The sequence below is a fragment of the Melopsittacus undulatus genome, chromosome 4 (genome assembly GCF_012275295.1).
Source record: "Melopsittacus undulatus isolate bMelUnd1 chromosome 4, bMelUnd1.mat.Z, whole genome shotgun sequence".
Lineage (NCBI taxonomy): Eukaryota > Metazoa > Chordata > Aves > Psittaciformes > Psittaculidae > Melopsittacus > Melopsittacus undulatus.
The window spans coordinates 78,966,989-78,992,078 of record NC_047530.1 but is presented as its reverse complement, the minus strand read 5'-3'; the positions used below and the strand labels follow the sequence as shown (position 1 = coordinate 78,992,078).

At 37.3% G+C, this 25,090-nt stretch overlaps 1 protein-coding gene across 1 annotated transcript in view; it reads right to left on the bottom strand.

Annotated features, from left to right (window-relative positions):
- Nucleotides 1–24,873, bottom strand: part of DARS1 (aspartyl-tRNA synthetase 1) — a 40,991-nt gene extending 16,118 nt beyond the window's left edge. The window contains exons 1-7 of the mRNA XM_005153759.2: nucleotides 24,733–24,873; nucleotides 23,461–23,518; nucleotides 17,494–17,586; nucleotides 12,471–12,573; nucleotides 3,922–4,024; nucleotides 2,678–2,758; nucleotides 2,091–2,150 (exon numbers count right to left, since the gene is read on the bottom strand). Coding sequence (XP_005153816.1) covers nucleotides 2,091–2,150; nucleotides 2,678–2,758; nucleotides 3,922–4,024; nucleotides 12,471–12,573; nucleotides 17,494–17,586; nucleotides 23,461–23,518; nucleotides 24,733–24,798 — 564 coding nt within the window. The 5' untranslated portion in view covers nucleotides 24,799–24,873. The remainder of the gene's footprint in view (nucleotides 1–2,090; nucleotides 2,151–2,677; nucleotides 2,759–3,921; nucleotides 4,025–12,470; nucleotides 12,574–17,493; nucleotides 17,587–23,460; nucleotides 23,519–24,732) is intronic.
- Between the last annotated feature and the right edge of the window lie 217 nt (nucleotides 24,874–25,090).

Sequence of the window (25,090 nt, the reverse complement as noted above, 5' to 3'; positions counted from 1 at the left end):
ACATGCAGAAATGTTCCTCAGTCAGAGACAGAAACTTTTCCTGTACATAGGAGGAAGTTAAGATAGATCCCTAAACCTAATTTAGGGAAAGCTGTGGCCAGATTACACCCAGCCACAGGTGCATGCAGAGGATGAGACATAAAGCACTGAAGTACTGGGATTTGACACTTCATCCTTCATTCAATTTCATAAGAAGTTACCATTAATTCCTGTTCAGCATGAAGTAGCTGTTTCACACCACACTGCAGCAGCTGTTGGAGCTAAGGAGAAAAACAGCTTCTGTAGAAGGCAGAGTTAAGGTTTAGACCTCAAAACAAGGTGCCAAATACTGCTGAATAAATGGTGTACTGACACTGGTTGGGACATACCAGTTATAAAAAGTCATAGTAGCATTCACTTAGCTCACCAGCTGTACCCTCCAAGCAGAATACTGATTAACTAATCTTCTATTACTGTACCAGCAGAGATTTGTAAGAAGTACTGGGAGAGTCATGCTGGACTACTGACGGTGTACAGGGACAGAATTTTAGGCCACCCCTTTTGTTCCATCTCTTGTGTTTATTATGGCATTACAGTCTTCCTTCTTTTTCCATTACTATATGCCTTCTTAGGTTTTACTCTGCAGGTGCCCTCATCTTAATTACAACCAAGGATACTTTCATGCCATTATTTTCAGCTAGTATTTTTAACTGTCATTCCCTTTGTAGTATTTCTCTGTTCTATTTGGGGTTCATGGCTCTTTACAGTTTATTATATAAGTATGTCATTAATTTAATGGATTTTCTTAAGTTTCTCTGGAGTGCTGTTGAGTATTTTGCTTCATCATCAAAAGTCCATGCCAACGTTCATCCGAACATCCTAGAGTTCTCCCTTCAGTTTAATACCCTGACTTACCACTACCATAAGCTGCCGATCCTTTAAATGATTTTCACTTTCAACCATTAACATAGAATTCTTTTCATCAAAGGCTTAATTTAAGACACAGATGAAGAGACCAGTATGATGAGATACTGAGTATCCTGCAAAGTTATCACAAATTGAAGTTGCTCAGTATTATACATAAGGTCAAGTGAAAAGCGATTAACTTTGGTCCAAGTAAAACAATTTGTGCATGTAGTTTTAGTTGCTGAAATATGGAGATCAGACATTCAAATGCTTTAAGCATCTTAATGTCAATTTTTCCAAATAAATAAATTTTCCAGTAAATAAATGACTTTTATTTCCCACGTTTATAGACTGAAATAACGAGAACTACTACTGATACACTGAGTTCATTAGCAGAACTTTGAATGCAGTACTAGATACACCGTAAAAATGAGCAAAGTTCTTTATTCAATGAAAAGTTAATCAAAAATTTACTGTATAGAGCCAAAGACGGGAAAAGACCAGAAAGCCTCATGTCAGTAAGAATGGCTTGTTACTTACATGCTTAGTATTAGCTGCTATTTCAAAATAAGAAAAAAGAGTTTTGTAAGTGATTTAGCAGATCATTTTTGCTGTTGATCTGAAAGAGTAAATATTTGGGAGCTATATGAATTCACAGAACACTGTGTCTCTATGACTGGAATGAAGAAAGGTGTTTCAGAAAAGAAAAAAGCAAAACATAAGGAAGAAACAAAGAGAATGAGACTGGTATCATGGCCTGGTACAATTTCACTTGTGAGACATGCATTACAGCACCTCTGTTAAACACTGAATTAAAAACTTCCATCGTATACTGTGAAACTGAGCTCTTAGTACTGTTTTTAGGTATATCTGAGAAGAAACGTTTCTAAATTGTCCCTATTCAATCACCCTTAACTTCTGTAAATATAAAAGCCCAGATGTACATGGTCACATGCCAAATCCTAAATGTTCACCTTTAAACTACTAATATGTGTTCTTTGATTAATGTCACAAAAGGTGAACATTTAGGATTAAAAAACCCTGTGTTTTCACAATGTCACTCACAAATAGAAAAATATGTTGTTTATTTTTTCCTCTGGCCAACAATACACTTCCATCAAATCCATGACTTTCACTGCTTCACAGATTGGAAACATGAAGAATAAACACTTGCAGGCAAGCATGCAACACAGCACATTTCTTACCCTCAGATCAATGACTCTGTTGTCCAGTCTTGTATCTTGGTTTACAGTAGCTCTTCCATCCTGAACAGTTGTGCAAAAATACATAATGAATACACACACCTTAAAAAACAACCAACCAACAAAAAAAACAAACAAAAAAAAAAACCCAACCAAATCAAAATCCTAAGCCCAAAAGCAAAATCAAGAACAACAAAACAAAATAAATAGAAAGACATCCTTTGGCTAAAAACCAAGGGCTACTTCTAAGTTCAGCAGAGTTTCTAGATCATTCTAGAAACTGGCAGCAAAACTTAAGGTCTAACTTCTCTCAGAGGTCACAGGCAGAACCCAGCTATGAGTTCTGTGTGTGGGGGGGGTCAGTCTAGAAGACAAACACAGAAGACTACAAACCCTCTGGTTTTGACCTTCTGCAGTTCAGCAGGTAACAAGGCTACAGAGGTTTCTAACCCAGTTCTGCATAATAAAAAGGAATTAAAATGCAAGCCTTACAAAACCCCCAAATCCCTGCATTAAGGAAGTTGCCTGGACTTCATGATGTTGTTTAATTACAAAGACAATAAAAAGTATCTGAGGATACAAAGTTTCACCTCCTCTCCTTCCACTTCTGGCCGAACAGCATCATCCAGCTGTAAGGGCAGTCGAGGTTCAGCTAAACTGATCACATAGATCTGAAATTAAGACAGAACAGAAATAGCATAAGAATCAGTTCAAAAGGAGGTGTGATTTCCAGAAGAATATTTCTGGCACAGACCTGAAACAGTGTTTGCATAGGCTGTTAATTGTAACACAGTGATTTTATTCAGGTACTTGATATACATGGGTGCATTCTCATGACAATACTGGAAGTGCTTAGTTGTTTTCCTGTTGAAAGATTAAAAATATTTTTTTTTCTTCTGGGAAGCACTGACTTGAGCAAGTACACACTGCCTGAGGGACAAGCTTATTGGCATGAATGCCAGGTCTGAAACTATTAGATCTCACAGTTTCAGGTTCTGATGCCAGCAAGATCATCTGAAAGATATCTGAAAGAGCCATTTCATACTGAAAGTTCATGAGATACCTAAAATACAATCAGAAGATGAAAACCACCTTGCCTTACAGTGTAGTCACATTGCAGAAAAATCAAGCATATAATCTGCACATATATTAAAACATATTTCTTCAAAATCTGCAGATTTTCCCCAAAACTGTTACCTAAAATTTACCTTACTGCTGTAACTATAATAACCATTGTACTCTTAAGGTGACTGCTTCAGCTGTATTGTAGGCATACAGTTTGGGTGAAAACCTTTAGAAGGAAAGGATATTACATAAAGGTTTAAATACGCTTTCTATTTAAACAAATTATAAAGTTGCACTTCCTCCAGCCCTACAACACAAGCTACAGGAATTTCAGATTTCAGAGCTTCCATACTGTTAAGCCAGTGCTCTACTTTTGCTGATATACGTATTCCATTCTATTGTACTAAGGGGAAGACTGAAACTTTCTGATAAAGAAGAAGCTTCTGACTTGCATTTAAAAAGAATCAGACATTTTATTACAGTATCTGCTGCAGTTATGAATAAAAATACAGAATTACAAGCATTCTTACCCAAATTGTTCCAGTGAGATACTTTATTTTACTTTGTACTGTAGTTCAAATGGCAGATAAAAATAGAAAATTCTAAAAGTCAAACCTCTTAAACCCAGAAATGTTTCCTGTTTATATATGATACACTTGAATTTGTAGTTTAAAGCGGTTTTGTTTCTCTGGTATGGGATTGCAGACTGACAACCTAGACAGATAATTTCTCAAACAATTAACCAGTGCCCCACTTGCTCAAGATTTACCCTTTGAACGTGAAGCTCAACATCTTGCTGAGTACAACCTCCAATTTTCTGATGTGCTTTCCTCACAACGCCTTCTACATCCACAATGCTCTCTTTGTTGATGCTGTCAATAAAGATAGGACAGGAGGCTTACTAAATTTCACTGCACACTGCACCAGACTCAGTACTGAGTTCATGTACTGTCTGGACTGCTGGAACAGCAAAACAGAATTAAGGATTTAGGAAAAGTTACTTATTATATATATAATATCTGAGTAATTAAGGACTTTGCTAAAATACTCCCAGCCATGATAAATTCAAACTAGGATAAAACACTTGTGAGTGAAAGAATTATGATTAAGCTTAGTGCTTGCTCAGTTTTTTGCGTGTATATACATAAACTGACAAGTTGCATAGTTTTTCTAGGCCACATACATTCTTCTTTGTGTCAGCTGATGCATTTATCTGAAAGACATGTCTTAGCCAGCAGAGCCACAAACTGAAAGGAACTCTGAGCTTGTTTAAAATACAGGGCTTGTTACTGAAAGATGCAAGATGCTTGTAAGTCATTTTTCTCATTTCAGGGGACATCTTAATTGCTCTCTCCTAACAGTCACCAATAGTACATTAAACCACTATACTACTTGCTGAATGTCTTCCAAAAATATGATTTAAGTTAGTGTGCTATAAGCAAACAATAACAAAAGTCTCAAGAGTCATAGGTGAGAAAATAATTTGGATAAGCAGCTTTTATTTAGAAATTTAAGGTACTGGACTTGAAACCAGTGATTTTCTACAGATAATCTCACCCCACTGGAAATACATTTTCACTGTCTCTTTGCTAGCTTGCTTACAAAAGGCCAAATATTAGAAAACATTTCTTTCCTTTTTATGAAAAATAAGTATTACTATTAACTTCATCTTTCACTTCTCTGGCCTTCTTGAGAAGACTGGAAAGCACTTTATGTACATCTCTTGACCACATAAGCCCTTAGAAAGCAGGAGAGTAGCAGAACCACAATTTAACTGCAAACAGTAAGAGGTGAGCAAGAGCATCATTGGACACTACTGATCTTGTAAAGCAAAGAGCAATTAACAATCTTCAAGTTTACAAGGCTGGATTTTCTTTTTCTTTTTGTTTCAGTTAAACCCTTCTCCATGCCCCTGAAAAAAAATAACCCACAGCAAAGTTGGAGGGTGGTGAAATAAAAGATTTATATGCACAGCAGGTGTTACTGAGGGGCAGTAACTCCCAGTTAAAGGAGGTAAGGACAGAATACAAGCAAATACAAGCTACTGCTGATGGCAACTACAATCCACTTGTATCTGCATCAGTTTGTCTAGCACCACCTGGAGTAAGCCAGTCTAAGAGCTGGGAGCAAAATCTCTGTATTCTAGCCCTACAGTACTTTAGTACATACAGCTACAGTAAAACCACATGAGAAACTTTCTAGGACTGAGAAGTTTCTCTTTAGAAATATCTCTGTTTGGAATTAGTCATCCTCTCACATTTTTAAAGTAGGATTTACCTGGGTAAACAATAAAGTTTATCCTTTTAGCTGATGAGGGAAATTTAAGCTTTCTTCTCTGATAAAGCTTGAGTGGTGTGATCCAGAAGGAGCTGAGAACAAATCACCAAGTGTTGCCAACTATAGCTGCTTATTTGCCTGACTTTCTAGTATTCCTGAAGCATCCATATCAGCCCTAAGAAAATCTACATAGACCTTTGGTCTAACTTGGGACAAACTTTTTGATGTTATAAAGCTGAGCTCAGATTTAAGTTATTCAACCTAAGTTTTGAATTTAAATGCTCAAAGTTTTTAAAAATCTGATTATATTAAAGTAACAGTGGAAAATTCGAGTCTCAAAATTCTCAAAACCTAACAGTATAATTATTAAGTAAATTACAAATAACTTTCAAAAGACAAATTCAAGCATTTTAGTTGATTATACTATTTCTTTGACAGTAATAACTTTCAGGTGATATAACTCATTGGTAGCTGCTCTGAAAGTTATACAGACAATGGTGCTTTTTACATGCTTGAACTGCTTAACTATTAGGTAATTCCACATACTGTATACAATTTGTGAATGTTTTTGGGTACATTTACATTTTAAAAGAGCTCCAGTTGCTCAAATCAGTACAATGAACAAATGGCTAAATTTGTACAAGCACAAGTTGACAGTAGGCTTTAAGTCAGAATTCATTTAGTTAAGGGTGAACCTCCATTCATCTCGATTATTTAAGCAGAGGCAACAAATTCAAAAAAGACAAGGAGAAATGGCACTCGGTGCTTAGAAGTACACTCTATTGCAAATGATTATTAAAACCTCCTTAAAATGACCAAGGCAGCAATACAATGCTTTGGAGGCAAGAGAACGTGATGATAAGAAACACACAGAGAATATATCATTGAATGTCTCCAGAGAGGGAGACTACAACCTCCCTAGACAGCCTGTTTCCAGTGCTCTGCCACCCTCAACATAAAGTTCTTCCTCATGTTGAGATGAAACCTGTTGTGTTCTAGTTTATGGCCATTGCTCCTCATCCTGTTGCTGGGCAACACTGTAGAGTCTGGCACCATCCTCCTGGCACCCATCTTTGAGGTATTTACATGCATTCATGAGATCCCCTCTCAGTCTTCTCCAGACTAAACAGGCCCAGCTCCCACAGTCTCTCCTCATAAGAGATGCTCCAGACCCCTGATCATCCTTGTGGCCTTGTGGTGATGTTTAAAAGAATTAAAGCTTTACTCTTATGCTAACTTTTTTCCCCTAAACAGCTCTCCTCTATTTTCCTCACCTCCTTTTTCATGCTGGCATTTTGGCAAATGCCCAGAAAAGGCTACTAATGACATGAATAGCAGTGTCTTCACTGAAAAGTTTCTAATCTGCTGAATAAAAACCCTCTCGCTAGTAATAGCAAATTTAAAAAAAAAAGTTTTAAACTTAATGAAGCAAATTCTCTGAACCATGAAAAAGAAAATAATAAATTATGTTGTATGATGGATTCATCATCAGATTACCAATCCCATGACTAAGAATTGGTGTTTGTGAAGTCATTACAGAGCCTTGATCAGAACACACAGGAATTCAAGACATGCAAAATGGTACTGGTTAAAAATACAGGCAGAAACTGACTTTCACATCACTGTAACTATAATATTGCTTTGCAAACTTGCATAGCAGAACCTTTAAACTTTTTACTTGTGATTAAATGTGCTTTTTCTGTCTCTAAACTGGAGTTGCACTTAAAACAGTATGCATCTTCATCTGGAGCACACTTTAAAACTGTAACAAACCGCAGTAATTAAATTTGACATAATTTTAAGATGTATTTCAACTCAGTTCCTATCTACGTAGATCCCTGTATCCAAGCATACATACGGCCTGGGCACATAAAAGCACTACCAAGTTTTCTACTGCACAGGGGCATCTTTGCTTTTACAAATATTCATCATCTACTCTGGACTTTCACTTGATAATTAGAAAATATGCCTTTCCTCTTCAGCCTTTCCTCATTTAATCTGGTATGGAAGTAAAAGCTCGTGCATCATATGTAAACTATGAAAACCTAGAAGGTGCTGCTTTGATCCCAACAGGGAATTCCAAGAATTATACTGAAATGGTCATTTCAGTTCAAGTTACAAGAAGAAACAAGATGCTTTAACTGAATGCTAGTAACTATAGCAAGCTGTTATCCGCAGCAGCAGACGAAGTAATCTAGGTGATTTTTTGATGAAAATCCCCTGGCTAACAAAAATCCCCAAATAAACAAAAAGTGAACAAGTAGTAAGAAAGCATGCCAAAGCTATCACCATTTACATTCAAGACAACAATATTTCTAACTGTAATTAATATTACAAAGGACTAGCAACTAAATTAGATGCATGATGCATTAAGACATATGACATACATTTTACAATCCTTAATAAAGCTATTTTAGTAATAAAGTCCAATGCTAAAAGAGTCCTCTGTATAGCAACCTGCTTCTTTAAATGTAATGTTTCTTTCAAAAAAATCAAGACTATAGTTACTAAAATGTCCACTAGATGCCTTATGTCCCTCTTAATTATCTGCAGGTCTATTAGCCAAGACTTTCTCTTTTAACCACAGGATTGCATTACTGTAGTCTGTATGACAACATCTTTCATCAACAGCTTCATGTTGCAAGCTGAACCCCATGTGGGCCTCCCTAAGTGAATCACAATCCACATTTTCTTGATCAAAAGTCTGAAGAACTGAAAGAAACTTGGTTATTTATAGACTTTACATAGAGAATGTTTTACTTTGTGGAAGCATCTATACTTGTTCAGAAAATTTCTTGGTTTTTTCTTTTACAGTGTGTTTCTGTAAGCAGATTACACAAATTATTATATTTATACATTATGAAACCTAAAAATACTAAAACAATAGTCATAAAACAATAATCAATTATTCTTTATCTGAATGCCAGTGACAGTTGAAGGTAACAGTGTTTACTTTGGAAAAATTAGTTCACTTTGTAAATAATTGAAAGTATAAACATTTTATACTCAACTCAGTTAAGAGCAACTGTAAAATCTATATTCTTTTAAAGATCTTACGTAGCAAAATTCACTACACATTTTTAATCACTTGTATTGAGAGAAAATAAAAAAAAGGCACTTTATTTCCCTTTCCCTACCTAGCTTCACCATCTGTTCACTGCATCTTGTCATACCTCTGTATCTGCAAGTAAAGAACCCTCCACAGGCAGAAAATCTTGCATAGATACCATCAGACTGGAATTTGCATCACTAAAATCCCTTCAATAGAATAGGGAGTTTTCTTTAGTTTCACAGGAAGGCAGATCTGCCTGACTGAATATCATTTCATCTTGCAGCTTCACCATCAACCTTTTCCAATTCAACATATATTCCAATATAAGATAACAAAAGTGGCCAAATTATTTCAGAAATAGTCTAATAACTGGCATATATTGCATTAATGGCATCCTCTTTTTCAAAACTCAAATCTCCTAGTACAGTAGGTGAGAGAACCATGTGGACTCATGTTAAGTCAGTTATCTTACATTTCTCATCACTTACTTTCCTACGTATTAATCCTGAACATACATAGAATCTGAAGTAATGATCACAGAGATACAAAATGCACACTGAGAAGCGACAAAGCAATTATTCTAAATGAACCCTGGTTACTATATACTCTTAGCCTCTACTTTACCATTCCAGTTTCTGTGTTGCCAGCAAACTTAACAGCTGTGATTTAACATTTTCTTCCAGATCACCAATACAAAAGTTAAACAGAAATGGATAAAAAACAGTATTTCTGCAACATGCAGCAGTTTTCCTAGTATTACCAATTTATCTAGCTGACGAACTTATGTTTATTTTTCTACATTGTGAAGTATTTTCATAAATGCTTACCATCTTTCCTTTCCCCCCGCCCCCGTTTTTTAATCTCTCTTCTGAATTTCCATTCTCTAGCCTCTATAAAGAGCCATCAAGTTACTTCCTGAGTGAGGGCACAACATTTGGCCAGCTAAATTAGAATCTGTTGATAAATCATATGACATGGCTATGGGGGGATAATGGAGGAGGCTTAATGCTGATCTAAAAAAAGAAAGGTAAAGAAAACTAAATCAAACTACACCCAACACATTGCAGAAAAAAGCAGGTTGATAAATTACTAATTGCATCACTTCTCACCTCTACTGGCTGACAGAGACAACTCTCTTATACAGCACCCACTGCAGGACTAGGCTGGGTTTTTTTTTCTGACGAAAGATTGTGTAACTGCCAATCCAGTACCTCCAGTGGTTCTATGTTGTTGACTATGCATGTTCTGAAAGTTCAACTAGAAAATTTTCATAGATCAACTCATAAAAATTTCTTTCTAAAACTGAGCCAAACCAGTATTAAGAATGTTTTATTAAAAAGAACTCACATTCTTATGACAATGGAGATAATTAGTACAAGAATGTTGCTAGACCACAGAAGGTTATGAAAGTTCTTGGTTTCCATGTGCCAATATCTAAAAGAGGAACTGGTTTGTTTATTATTTATGAAAGTCTGTAAAAAAAATGCTCATGATTTAATCAGTTCTCATTAAAAATTCAATATCCAGAATTTCACAAAGTATTTTAAAGAATATTTTGGACCCAGTATCAAAATATGAAAAAGTAGCACATGAAAAATAAAATTCATGTACTACCAGTGGAAAAGTTTAGTTAAAAAAAATTTAATGAACTGTAAGGTTTTTAAGTTAAATGTTTTCATCAATAAATGTGTGTCTCCTCATTTAATGTATAGGAAACAAAAGGAGAGGATGACAAAAGACACTGAGAAAGGCAGAGAAACAGTACAGTTATTTTTAGACATCTAAGACCAGTCTTATTTGCTAGTAACAATGGCTTTATTCTACAGCAGGTGAAAACTAGCAGGAAAGTGCCTGAAGACAAAGCACCTACTGCTGCTGTGCTTCAGCTGTTACTGGCACAGAGACCACAAGTGCACAAGTCAGGGAACAGCATCAGCCTCTGAAGGACACAAGGCAGCTCCATTGGCAACATCAGACAAAACTGTAGAAGTTAAAACACTGGAAAAAGTAACAGCATGGCAGGATATTAATGAAATATGTTTGTTGGTGGGAAGGAATCATGATAAATGATTGCACTAATGGTGTCAAAACAAAAGAAAACCCCTAAAAGAAAACCTAGAGGGCTGTAGCAGAGAACGGTCTATCAATCAAAGAATGTGATGATAAACATATAAGCATTTCAGAAGCACAAATAATTCATAAAACATGCATGATATAAATTAGAGAGGCTGAAGTATCAGGATTCATCTAGCAAATGCTGTCACAAAAAGGAGCAGAATGGAAAGTCAAAATACAGCACAAACATGAGTCTGCCTACTCAGGTCTGTCAAGAAAAGTGGGGAGATGACAGGGAATTGGAAAGAATCAAAGTATGAGATTCCATCTGATTTAATAGCTCACTGCTACCAGAAGAGAAAGGAGCTTTGCCCTCTACTCTTTCCAGATACCCTTCTCCACCATTTACCACTCTTTGTTAGCTCTGGACCTCCATGACCTACTTTTAATCACTAACCTGACAGAAAATGGAGTAAAAAAAGATAAGTTGATCCACACATGAAAAAAAAAATCATGGAATTCTTACAAGTTCCATGGAACTCCTACAACTCTCACAACTCTTCCCTTTCATAAGCTCCCGACCACTGAGCTCTGCCACTCATGAACAAATTCAGCGGTAAAGAACTGCAAAGAAAAATGAGAGACGTTGGAGAGAACTAGATAATAGGAGAGAGAGCATCAGAACTGTAACAGTTGTTTCACTGTTTGGTAGCACAACTGTTGAGAGAGTACAGGCAGACTGTTGGTAGGTTAGAGGGAGATGAATTAGGAAACAAGTAGATTATACACTTAATTCTTTTCAAAGATTCTAAGCACTGGAGAGAACAAACTATTTCATGAAGAAACAAAACACTTCACTTTGGCTCACAAACACCTGTAAACAGCATGCTCCACGCTAGCACTGCCAATGCTAAGCATCGCCAAACAACAAACACTGCTGGTTCTGTTTTCCCATTGCCTTGAACCTCAACAGCAGAAGCATTATCCTAACCTTTTTAACTTGGCTTCTGGAAGTCCGTACTATAATGAATCCCTCCTCTCCCTGACATATTGAAGGTTGAAGGCTGTAGCACTTTTGCAGCTAATTAGTGGGGGCTCCCTTCCCAGACATGAGAGTAATGCCAAGAACTACATAGAAGCAACTCAAGTGCCACATGTTAAACATTATTGCACCAAACTGATCCACATTTCTATTTGTGAACAAGCAGACATACATGATTAAAATCTCTACTATAAGAACACCTTTATCATGCTAGCATACTCAGTACTGAACAAACTGAAAGCACAATCCTGAGGCAAGCATTAGGGGAAGGTAATTTTTTATCTATAAGGGCAAAATAAAACAAATAACTGAATTTAAATTACAGCAACAAACACTTGTTTAACTGGCAAGCCTACCTACTATCCTCCCCCAATATTTAAGTAAATAACCTGTAACTCTCCTTAAACATTCTAGTGCCAAAAAATAAGGTGTAAGTAAAATTAATTCAGTGCACAGAAGCTACTCTTCGTTCTTCAACTTGCAATATGAAACTTCTCCATGTCAGTTCTAGCTATAAAACTTACTACTACACTGCATGTCTTGTAGTAGAAAAACCCTGAACATGTGCACATACACAAGCACCACGCACAGAATGAAGTGTCCCACTAAGCTCAGTTCGACAGACTTTTTGTTAGCTGGCCTGAAAGTAAATGTAGGTTGTCTATGGTGAAAGAATGCTGCTTCAGCAGTTCAGAATGAATTTCAAGCCTGTTCTCTATTTTATCTATTGTCAGTGTAATGTATTCAATGCAGTAGAGAGCTGAAAATTTAAATAACTACATTTTAAAACAAACGAAGCATTGATGTTAATGTGTGAAAATGGTCCCAACCCCTGGGAGTCCTGGTTCCCACCATTGTTTACTCTGACAACAGGATATAATTGCTTACTTACTTGGCAGCAAACTTTACCATCTGCTTGCTTGCATGCTGTCCCACAGCCACAAGAGCCTGGATATTAAACTGCTGCTGACGCAGGACTAAGAAACACTGCTTCCCTGAATGCAAGGAAAAACAACACAGGTGTATTAAGGACACATTACTCGAGGTCTTTGTGAATGAGAAAAAAATGCTTTACCACCTTACTAGTAAGCTGAAATTTTAAGTAGGGGTTTTTGTCTATCCCCCTCATCACTGCCTCCACCCAACAGCTACATCAAACTAGTCAGTGTATGTACACACACCCCCCAAATATTGATATAAATCAAATAATTCTGCCTTACATCTATAAGCATGTGAATGGACATTTTCTAAAAGTAACATAAACCTTCCAAGAGAAATAATACCTAGGCAAAACAAAAAGTAGAAATCATGAATTTTAAAATATCCATTGTTCTTCAACTGCAAGAAGCAAACCATACTTTTCCTTTTTGCTTTGCTCACAACTACTTCAACTCAACATTATTTTAGAAGAATTTTTTTCTCATCTTCCCAAATTAAAGCTGTAGAGTTCACTTTACAAAGCCCCTCTGAGAGAAACAGGCTTGATTTTGCACCACAGAGACTAAACCAACAATGTTCATTCTGTAATACACCACACATTCAGAATAAAGGGAACAAAAGGAGTATTGATTCTGGTGAATGACAAGAACCTAAAAGATCCAATCGAAAATTTTCGTAAAAGCTATTTATTCATGAACATCTTAGGGAAAAAGAAGTTAACAGGAATTAATAATAATTTACAAAGAACATATTACACTTTGTTGACTTCTAAAATGTGTATTTCCAAGTCAACAAACCACTTTCTAATCTGTTTAGCTGACAGTTACAATAATTTCATATTACTCCTGACATCTCCAATAACCACTTACTCTTTAACACAGATTTAAGGAAATACAGTGATTTTTAATGCTTCTTCCTCAGAGAGAGAAATTAACAACAAACACTTCATTGTTGTACCTGTATCTGATAAAATGTATCAATGTAATTTTAATTCCATGTTCTGACTCATAACATTATGATGTTTCCATTAAATGGTAAGAATAGGAAGAAGCCAGAAGCTTTGTTATAAACAGCTATTTCCCAGTTATTGTTGACTTAGATTACTAAACATTAAAATCAGCATGTATCTAACTTGAACACTGAAACTGCAAAGCCAGTTGCAGTTTTCATTTGTAATTATGTAGATCACCATTCCTGACACATAGCTGCAGAGAATTTAAACAGTATCAGAAGACAAAATGTTGAACATTTGGCAAACAATCTGATGGAAATAAAAGCAAACATATAAAACTAGTACAAAGTATTATTAAAATCCAAGATTATAAGTACTGGAAATAACTAACCTTTTCCTATGACTGTGATTTCAGAAATGCAAAAAAATTAATTCCTCATTTTCAGAAAACAGAGTACAGCTATTTCTGTAATCCAGAGGCTACAATATCTAAGTAAAGAAGCTAATATGATATGGATGTACGTATTTCTTGAAGGCAAACATTAAACCACAGATTTAAATTAGAAAAGATCAGGCTGTGTTTCAGATCCAGCAAGTCAACAAATCAAACAATTCTTCCATAGGACACAATACACTATGTTTCTTTGGATAAGCTAGTCATATCTCACATCAGTGACATCTCAGTATTTCTTCTTTACAATGTAGTTTGATACAGTATTTCCTAGGAAAAAAATATCTGTCTCCACGATTTTTGTCACAAATAATTTAGCAAAATATAAGTTTCAGCAATGATGTGTTAGATGCTCAAATAAAAAATACGCAGCTGCAGACAGCTACAATGTCATTCAATTAGTAAATATTTAAGAAGACAGTGAAATAAATGGAGGGACCTGCTATCATACTATAATTGGAAGCAAAAGTTTGGAAGTTGTACTTAATCCCAAAAGCCAGAAGTCTGATCAGTATCTGCATAATAAAAGGACTCAAATATTTTTGTCATGAGTAACAGTAGTTGTTTTCATGAAGAAAAAGGATGTTTTGTAGAATATAACTCTTTCTAATCAAACAAAAGATAAATGATCAAACACTCACTGATAGAGGTAGTGAAAATATCACAGTTACAAAGATTATAGGGGGAAACAGAACTTTTCCCCAAAGAGCCAAAGGCATGCAAAATAAAGTATCAAAAAGGCAAGCCATAATCAAATTTACTTTATGATTAGATGCCTTTCCAGATCAAGAGATGGAAAAAAAGAAGCATCACAGTGAGGGAGGGAGAAACAAAATAAAAAAATTAAAAGGGATTATGGGATGTTCTCCCATGTATTTCAGAGTATTTATGTGGCATTTAAGTGAAAAGTGTAAGACCAAATTTACTCACATTAAACAGTAAACAACTTTATGTTTCTACAAAACAAACCAACACTGTGCTACAAGACTGCTCAAAAAGATGAAAAGCTTCAAAAGAAATTTATTTAAAAAGGTCTGACTCAGTCCAATGCAAGGAACTTTTAGTCACTGAACAAATAAGAGAAAACCCCACACAGAGATTCCCGTCAAAAAAAAGACATAGAACCAAAAAGGAATCCATTTACTTCCTTGTATGTGAGCACCAAATGACATAAGACCTTTTAAGAGAAAAGATTGTAAGGAAGGAATTTGTATACAGAGTAGAAAATGTTTGGGCATACAAATTAATATATTGCTAGTTACAGACATCTGCCAGCAAAGAGAATAAGGTATACGGTTTATTATAAAATTTGCTCTTGGTGGTACTCTTATTTTCAGACATCCTACTTCAGTGTTTTATAAACCTCTGCATTCATAAACCAGAACCAAGTTCCAGATTAACATACTGCTCAAGTGCCATCTGCCTGGCAGAACCCAGGCTGATTTCCCAACTGCTTTTCAATGATAAAAGCAAACAGTAGCTTAGGCTGGCTTTAAAATAAAGCCAGAAATAACATTTATTCAATCTATGATAAAAACCACAGGGCCTCAAGCACTTTAATTTCAGTACAACCCACAGAAATTCCCAACACCCCATTCTTTACACATCCTTCAGTTAATTTCCATCAGATTTCATGAGTGGCTTGCTATATGAGACAGCTGGATGCTGCAGTTGTTCAAATTCAATGTTTTTGCTTTATTGGTCAGAACTGGACAAAATTAAACAAAGGATATATGTTGGTTATTTGGAAGTGAAATTTGAGCTTCTGCAAAAAAATAAAGCTATTTTTGCATAAGATTTTCCTGCTTCCTGGAAGACTTTCCATAATGGTAGGAATAGCACAATGACATGCGTGGGAAAGACTAATACTACTTTTTACTCTTAAACATTTGCTTTTCTTGAAAGACTCTTTCCCCTAAAGATTACGTAAACAAGGGTATGGCATTCCCTGAATGTCAGAATTGTTCTGTGTTGTCAGACCAAGAGGGAGCAAGAAACACAATCAATAAAATGAGAATACTTCATGCTCATAATCAATTCCTTTGCTTTCATTCATCAGGCTATGTGAGAGAGTTTTGAAATTAAGCACTTATTTCAGGAAAAAAATATAGTTCCCCTTGAGGTCAAAGGTGAAGGATGACAACCAGCTTCTTGTAAGCTAATATTGCCATGTTACATACATATTACTCTGTTTGAAGTGCATATATCATGCAAGGTACTGTATATAAACACAGTACAGAGAGAGTAACTAACAACTACTGAGCTTTACATTGTTTCAAAGGTCTGCACAGACACACCACCTGTGTTTAATAATACTAAATTCTGTTAATAGTATGAATTCTTCCTACAGCCACAAAAGAAAAAGCCATAAGGATACCCTTATTCATATACTGATGTTAATATTAAAATCAGAGAGTATTTCGTGTCTGAACAACCTAAAGTTGTAATGACCAAGGCTTCCACATCTTTTAGGGTTGACAGCTTCTATAAATAGGAAAGAGACACTTCCATACAAAATGCCACTACAGAACTATTGAGGAAATCACAGAAGACTTCCTAAACATAAAGATTCTTGTACAAACTAAAATTTGCATTATATGTATATATTTACATGCAGTTCCTTAACTGACTGCAGCACAGACACATTAAGAGGGACTTGTTTTTTTAATGAAGCCTCAAAAATAAAAATTAATCTGGTGTTTGTGACAATATTCAGTAATGGATTCTTGCCCCAATTCACATTATTTTCAATTCTGAGACTATCATTAAGTTTCATTTGTGAAGAAAATTTCTTTATGCTCTATTCTTTTAACTCTTGGGAAGGTATTTGTATCTCATTACAGAACTGCCAAATGTAACTGAAACTAGTACAACCATTGTCAGCATCTGATGTCAACTGAAATGGCCAAAGCCTATTTAAGTTTGCATATGGTAAACTGATCTCCAGAGAGAACTTCTTATTCCAGGGAAGAAATATGGCTGTCAAAGAGCCAAGTATGACAGCCCACACCACTCAGAACCTATAAAAGGATTTTCCCTTTGTCTTGTAAAGATGATGTTTCTTATTTGAAGTTCAAATAGGTATAACCAGATACAGGCAACTGAAAGTAAAAATTCTGAAATTTTAAAATAGATTTTTGCCTCCTGTTAAAGAAAAGGTATAGTGAAAACACTCATATGCAGCAGGATAAATACGGTCTGTCTGACAACTGACACATTTACAATAAAAGTACGTTTCACAGTAGAAGTTTGTAACTGTTTTATCTCACAACTGTTAAAACCCAAAGGAGACTGACTATAATATTTTTAAATTCCTACACATTATTTAGTAATATGATAAAACTAAAATTCACTTTTACTAAAATACTCCACTTCCACTCAGCTGAAAACAAATTTTTCTTTTCCCCTCTTGGGAAAAGAGAGGTGGAAAAAAAAGAAAATAACCAATCAAAGTGAATACTGATTAACCAGGTGGTAAAGTTTTCTGGTATGCAAGACATAACTAACAGATCATGACAACAAAATAAACATTCAGCCAAAATATGAGGAAATAAAAGCCTGAAGGCTTCTCACCTTTAGCTCTGCTTGTATGAATTCTGCCACGAACCCAAACCACTTCATCAGCCTTCTCCACTGTCAAGTCTTTTATTCGAATCAAAACTCTATCTGAATTACAGAAAAACAATACCACAATCTTAAAAGCAATTTAAAATAAATTTTAAGCAAAAACATCTTTCACTTTAAATTCCAAAGACATTTTCCATCATTGCTAAAGTACATAATAAATTGAAAATATTTTTTGTATCTACAGGATAATAGATGCACTGAAAAGATGGTATTTTCTTTCTCAGGGTATTGTACTTGATCAAGTAGTTTTAAATTGGTTCAAGTTTATGGTTTGACTTATACAGCAGGGTCAAACTGCACTAAAACAAAAGTAAGACTTATTGTAGTTCATGGATGGAAGAACTCAGCCTGACTACAGTATTTCTGATAGGATTTCCCTGTACTGCAACTGTACTGCCTGCAGTTATTAATCTGAACTTATGCTATCTAAGCGATGCCTGCCCGACTCCACTGTGCAATGTGAAAGCTGGTATTTTGAACACAGCAAAACAAAGGCTCAGAGGTGACATGACTATTCTCTGTATCTAGTAGTAGAAAGGTGACTATCACAGTAATTACTTTTTAGAAGTAGGAGAAAGAAACCATAAATACATGTAAATTACAAATGAAAATATTTATTTTGATAAAAACAATAACGTTTTGGAGCAATAAGAGTATAACTGTGTAAAACCAGTAAAATTTATTTTCAGAGAGAATCTCTTTGACAACCTGATCAAGCACTACTATCATTGTACCAGCCAGAAAGAACCCTTTAAATTCTATATACCCAAGAAAGCTAAACAATAGGAATGCATGGTCTGGAAAGGTTGGATTTTGGATAGCAAAGGAAAAATAAGTTATGAAGGAAAATATTTTTAAATAAATCAGGGCAGTTATGAACTGCCAATGTGCTGGCTGCATGACACTATTCCTTAAAAAGTAATTGTTTAATTGTATTTTTTCCAGCCAAATGTAATTTTGCATGGTCTCAAACACTTATTTCTTACAGTATCTACAAATGAGTTAGAGAGTATACACAGCATATTTCTAACAGCTTCACTTACTCATTTACAGTTTGCATGTGGGAAAAACACTACTTATTAGACAAAAGAAAAATTTCTAAGGGAGATATTGATCCTTACAGGTCTCTTTCAACTTGAGGTATACTGTTATTCTATGAGTCTATGATATGTAACACAAGCAAATTCACTCTCGTTTTATCACAGACTTCTCCATTGTTTCAAAATAACAGTAAATTTACCAAGACACTTCCACTCTAGACTTTTCCCGCCAGAACTTTTCCAAAATTTGCCTACCCTAGGTTACCATCTGCTGTTCTGGACTCCTTCCCTCTGTCTCTGAATACCAGTCACAGCTTGCCCTCCAAGCCTATCATTCCGCACTAGAAATTTTAGGGGGTTGAAAATGTTTATTAACTTATGCTCAGAGCAGTGAAGTTTCTTCTTCACAGGCAAACATCAAAACATGAATAGAATGGAAGTGCACAGAGAAATGTGATGGGGAAACTGATTCACATATATTAATAATGTGTGTGTGTGTGCACTTGTGCACTGGGGAAGGGAGAAAAGGGAATAAAGATATTATCACTTGCCAGCAACTTCTGACATTTAAACTTTAACAGCACAGTTCTATAGGAAACATGCAACCAGTACAACCCATACACTTTAGTATATCTAAGAGTTTGATATTCAGACAGCTAAAATTACCTCAGTCAACTTAAAACCATATTGTTAGAAACATTTTCCAGGCGTAAGCATAAAGACAGAATGAGGTGCTACTTTTTTTATGGATCCTTAGTGTTTCAGGAACCATCTGCATTAGATAAATATTTTTTAAGTCTTTTGTGTACATAATGGTTCATGTTTCATCAAGACTAAACAAGACACCTTTAACACAGAAAATTTTACCTGGTATGAATTATTAAAAACTATTTCACCTTTCATAATACAGGTAATAAAACAGTATCAAAAGAGACATCATAAAACCATTTTTTTCCAAAAGCAGACTGCAGAATCACAGCATGGTGGAGGTTGGGAGGGGCCTCTGGAGGTCACCTGGTCCAACCCCCTGCTCAAGCAGGACCACCTAGAGCCAGTTGTCCAAGACTGCATTCTGATGTATTTTTAATATCTTCATGGAAAGAGACTCCACAATTACCCTGGACAACCTATGCCAGTGCCTGGTCACCCTCATAGCAAAAAATGTTTCCTCACAATTCTATGTTCAGAATAAACCTTCTCTGTTTGTGCCCATCTCTGGTCCTGCCGCTGGGCATCACTGAAAACAGCCAGATGTAGCAACTGTTATGTCACTTTGTTTCCCTTCTTCAACACTTCCCATTCTGCTTTTCCTCTCATTTCTAAAATGCCAGTAGCTCATGATAATGTCTGCATTTCTTGGGGTAAGCAATCGTTTGTCATTCATTTTTCTATTGTCCAACCAACATGCTGTAGCTCAAATCTTCCTTCTTTACTCTCACGTATCAATTCACCTGGAACACTTTTCAGTTAATTTCTCCCATGAAAAAGATTTCTTCCATGAAAAAGTGAGAGCTTCTTGGACTTTTCAGGTCCTGTTGAAACCATACCCTTCAGGCTGTCACCTACATGTTCTTTCACAATTGCAAGCTACACTTATATTTTCTTGCCACATAAACACAGACAACTAAATAATGCAAAAATAGATGTTTAAACTATGCTATAGTTGCCATGAAGGGAACAAAGACTTTAAACAAAGTTCAAACAATACACTCTTAAGTCTGAAATTACACTTCCAGCCCCAATTCAACATTCATGCTACCTCACCTTCATTGCCAGCTTAAGTCATGTTAATGCGAAACTTTATTTTTTTATTTCCCAAAGAGCTGTGTGGGTTATACAAGACAATCACTTTTCCACTCCCAGACCCATACCCCAGGTTTGCTCATTTAGCTTGCATCACAGTTTTGAACAGTATGATCAATATTTCTGCTGTCTCTGCGAAGTGCCAGCATCCTCACAATGCTGGATAAATTTGAAAAAGAGGATTTAAATTTAATAAAAAAATCCTGAAAGCCAAAAGCAGTATAAGATGAAAGCAGCTTCCAGGTAGAGATGAAGGTAATGGGGCTGAAGGGAGAAAAAGGGCAAGGTAAATTAAGTTTTACCAGCAATCATAGCCTCAATCATGCAGGAAGGATTTAAAAACATGATGTAACAGGAAGTGAGAGCATCACATAGCACACACAGCCAACATCAGCAGAAGAAAGGCTGAAGTGGATGAAGAATGAAGGCACAAGTGTGCGTGAGATCAGTAGAGCAAGGTGGAGCATCTGTGCAACAACTCTGTGAACATGTGAAGGGTTTTAATTTGCTTGCAGAGGAACAAGAATCTATCAGTACAGTGGAAGGACAACAAGCCTACCCATGGAAAGAGAGAATAATTTGCTCTGAACACTCCAAGCTTTTCAACTTCCCATGTCCTGGCAGTGTGCTCAGGAGAGTGCAATTACCACAGCAAGCCTAAAGCTGTAGAGGGACAACTGATCTCCTACCCACAACTGTGCAGCATTGTCTGTTGGCTCCAGTTACCAGACAGTATGTGGAGCTGCATGTGTCATATCACAATTCATCACTCTGACTTAGAAATTACATGTACCCACAGTCTTCAGAAACAAAATAAACACAGTTCAGGTGTGAACACTCACATTTGTGCTCCCCTGCCACCTCCTGCCCCAGGCAGTAGTTCCTCCAAGACACTCAATGCAAGCACAATACTTTGGGGAAAAGCATATACACACTACTAATAATGAGTGATGACTTCATCCTCCCATGAGCCCTTTGATAAGAGCTCTCCCTGACAGGAACTACTGAATCTTTAACTAAGAGAGCATTATTATCAAGAAAGGGACTAGCCTGATCCTGAACTTTTTTGTTAGAAGTATTTTGGTTCATTGTTACCTAATTCTGGTGTTCTAGATAATACTCTTCTAAAAATTGGAACAGTGAGAGTGTTTTAAATTGTATTTTAATGAAAAACCTATTCAATCTTACCCAGACACTGGCTAAGGCTTTTTTTTTTTCTTAAACAAGGATTGTCAAGGGGACAACAGATCTGAACACAACACTCTGCCCTTCTCGTATCATTTCCTGTAGATTTCACCAATTTTCCTTCTCAACATATTCTTTTTTTCTCCACATTTTTGAGTGTTTATTTTGACTGTGAGACAACTGGAGGGGCACTTTCTCCATGAGACTAGGATTTGACCCATCATCTCAATCTGCCAGCTTTGGTCTCTCACACACTTGTTTGCTACAGGGTGTGAAAGTGGCAGAGGAAACAGCTTGCTGAAACTCTGGTGATCCAAATGTCATCACAGAAGAGCGTCGGGAACAGAGATCCAATGGGACATTTTTTCAGCCTGCAGTCAGCAATGCAGGTTAACCAGTCAGATGTCAACTTGGAGTTACTAATTTTCCTTAATAGTATACCTTCTAGGTTGGAACTGCACACCAATTTATGGACTGTTATGTGGTTACATGTAACTATGGATAGCTGTATTCCTGCCACTTCCAGCAGTTATCATACCCTCAGCCAGCCTCTTTCACTTTGCTAGGCTGGCTAAACAAATTGTCATTATCGGCATGCTGGCACAGATCAGCAGAAGACCCAGCAACAGGGAGACCACAGACGCCAGCAGTTTGGCCAGCTTACATTGCGATTTCAACTTTAGCTCCCTTTCTTTGATAGCTAATATGTATTTTATTCAATAATGACTGTTAATACAGTCTCTAGGGATCTTCTTGTCCTGTTACACTCTTGACATAATGTTCCCCTTCAGTTGGTTTCCACCTATGATAGTGTTTGTGGTTCCTCCTCTTCCCTATATTCTGCAATTCCCTTCCTAAGGAAGTTCAACCAAAACAACAATTCAGAGGGGAAAAAAAAAAATAAAAAATCACCCAATCACAGATTATGCTTATTTTTTACATTTCGTTATGAAGAAGTTACAAGAAGCCAATCTAATACCTTCCCTCACCCATTTCATGCACTGAATAATAAGAAGATTAGTATTTCTTGGGATGAGACTGTTCTCTATCTAACAAGTCTTTCTGAATCCCAATTCTCCATCAGTAGAAAATAAGGATTCATAGTGGTGTGAATAATCACAGAATCGTAGAACAGTTAGGTGCTCATCTGCAGGACTAATGAAGGTGACATAAGCAGACAGCTATCCTACTCAGAGCACTGTTGCAGCAAGCCATAGCAGAACTTACCCAAACAAAGAAAAAAGATGACATCTCTGACTTGGTACATTACAAATAATAATAATCTAAGGCAAGAATTGTCAAGCCTACAACAGCTGACAAGCTGTGTAGGGCATGGTCCAGGCAGAGCAAAGACTGAGATTCCATAACCTCTCTGGACCCAGATTCAGTATCTGACCACACTCATTTTTTCCTTCTATGTAACTGGAATTTCCTGTGTTCCTGCCTGTGCCCATAACCTCTTGTCCAGTTACCACACACCTTCAAAGAGTCTGGCTTTGTCTTCTCTACATCCTCCATTAAGAAGCTTTAAACAGTAATAAGATCACCCCACAGCCTAGTCTTCTCCAGGCTGAATAAGCCCAGTTCCCTCAGCCTCGCCTCAGAGATCCTGTGCCCTAGTCCCCTGAACAATTTGGTAGCTCTCCACTGGACTGGTTCCAAAATGTTCATACTTTCCTGGCACCAGAGAGCCCAAAACTGGACATAGCACTCCAAAGACAACCTCACATATGCCAAATGCATTCAAATAAAAGGAAATGATAGCGAGATTTGAATGAAAATGTATGATCAATTCTTTCTCAAACAAGTACTGAAGATATCAAGTATATAACTTTACTTCTCTCTTCCCCCCTTTTTAAAAAAGTTTTCCTGTTTTTTAACTGACCTGGTTTCTCTTGAGATTGTATCATTGGGGACACTCCATATCTTTCCTTAGCATAATCCTAAAATGGAGGTGAGAAACATATGTAATAGAAGCATACACAAAAAGATTTAAAAAGTCATTACAGTTAACATGTAATAGAAGCATACACAAAAAGATTTAAAAAGTCATTACAGTTAACTGAGGCAATACAAAACAATTAGCCATAACAATAAAGTCAAGAAATTGTGCTTTAGACTCTGAGATACGCAACAGAATTGTGCCATGTAAGAAAAAAAAATTCCAACAGCAAACATTAAGATCGTGATTTGCTACAGAGGTTAGTGTGAATAGTCCTATATAGAGCCTACTCCCTGAAAAACATCCAAGCTCTACAGAAGTCCATTGCTAAGTATTTCCTCCCCATACCCAGGCACACTTAGAAATCCAGCAGATCACGTCATTATGACAGGCAAAGCAAGCTCAACTGCCTGCTAACAAAATCTGCTAGGTAAGACACAGGGTGGGGGAGGGATGCAGCCTTTTCATCAAAAAGATCGCAATTCTTGTTTTCCAACTAAGCACACTCAGTTAAAACAAAAGCAAAAGGCACTATAGTTTATTTATTTTATTATATTCAATATATGAACCTAAGATAATTCTAAACATTTTAGGTGGTCTTCACTTCTCTGCTTTTGCTGAATTACAGCCCGTGTATAGTTTTACAGAAGTCATCTTTACTCAGAATTCCTTACTGCTGATGCACTTTTGGCTTTTCAACTGCAAGCAAAATCGAAACAAAATGAACTGATGCTTGGGGTTTTTTTCAGCACTCATCTGCGATCTTCAAGCGCAAGACAGAAACACCTGCAAAGCCAACAGGCGCCACAGGTGTTCATGGAGCAGTAGCCTGGTTATGGATCAGCAGCACAGTCCATTAGGGGGAAGGGCACAGGGACAGGGCTGTGCTGCTCCTCAGCTCACAGGCGGGGCCTACTCCACCCGCACACGCGGTGACCAGATTCCAGCAAGACTCTGCAAACGCCGTGTGACGGAGACAGGCAGAACACTTCAGTAGATCACTAACTGGCTGGGCCCTGCGAAGGGGAAGGAAGACGGGAGGGGGAAAAAGCAAAACGCAGCTCTGCCCTGGGGCCGGGCGAGGCACACCAAGGCCTGGCCTCCCCACCCCACAGGGGACGCAGCTGTCCGCTGCCTCCGCGCTGGCCTCAGCCCCACGCTAGGCCGGACCCTACCCCTCAACGCCGCGCCCGCCCCCTCCCCGCGGAGACCCACATCAGCCGACGACGACTCGTCGCTCTCCGGGCGGCGGTCTTGGCCGCGACTGGCGGCACTCGGCATCCTGCTGCGGCCGGCACGGACTTTCGAGCACAGCACGGCACGGCACGGCACAGCACAACCCCGTGCGCGCTTCCGTGTACCCAACTCTCGCGAGAGCTGAGGCAGCAGCGTGAGAACGCCGGGTCTTCCCCACTTCGCGTTGCCTATCGCGACAACTGAGCTTTCGTCTCGGGTGTGTGCCTGCCGGCGGGCAGCGTGCATGCTGCTGACACCGGGGGCAGTGGTGCTGGTCGTGGCGCGAAGTGCCTCAGGGCAGGGAGATGTCGCTTACCTCCCTCCCTGCGGCGGGCAG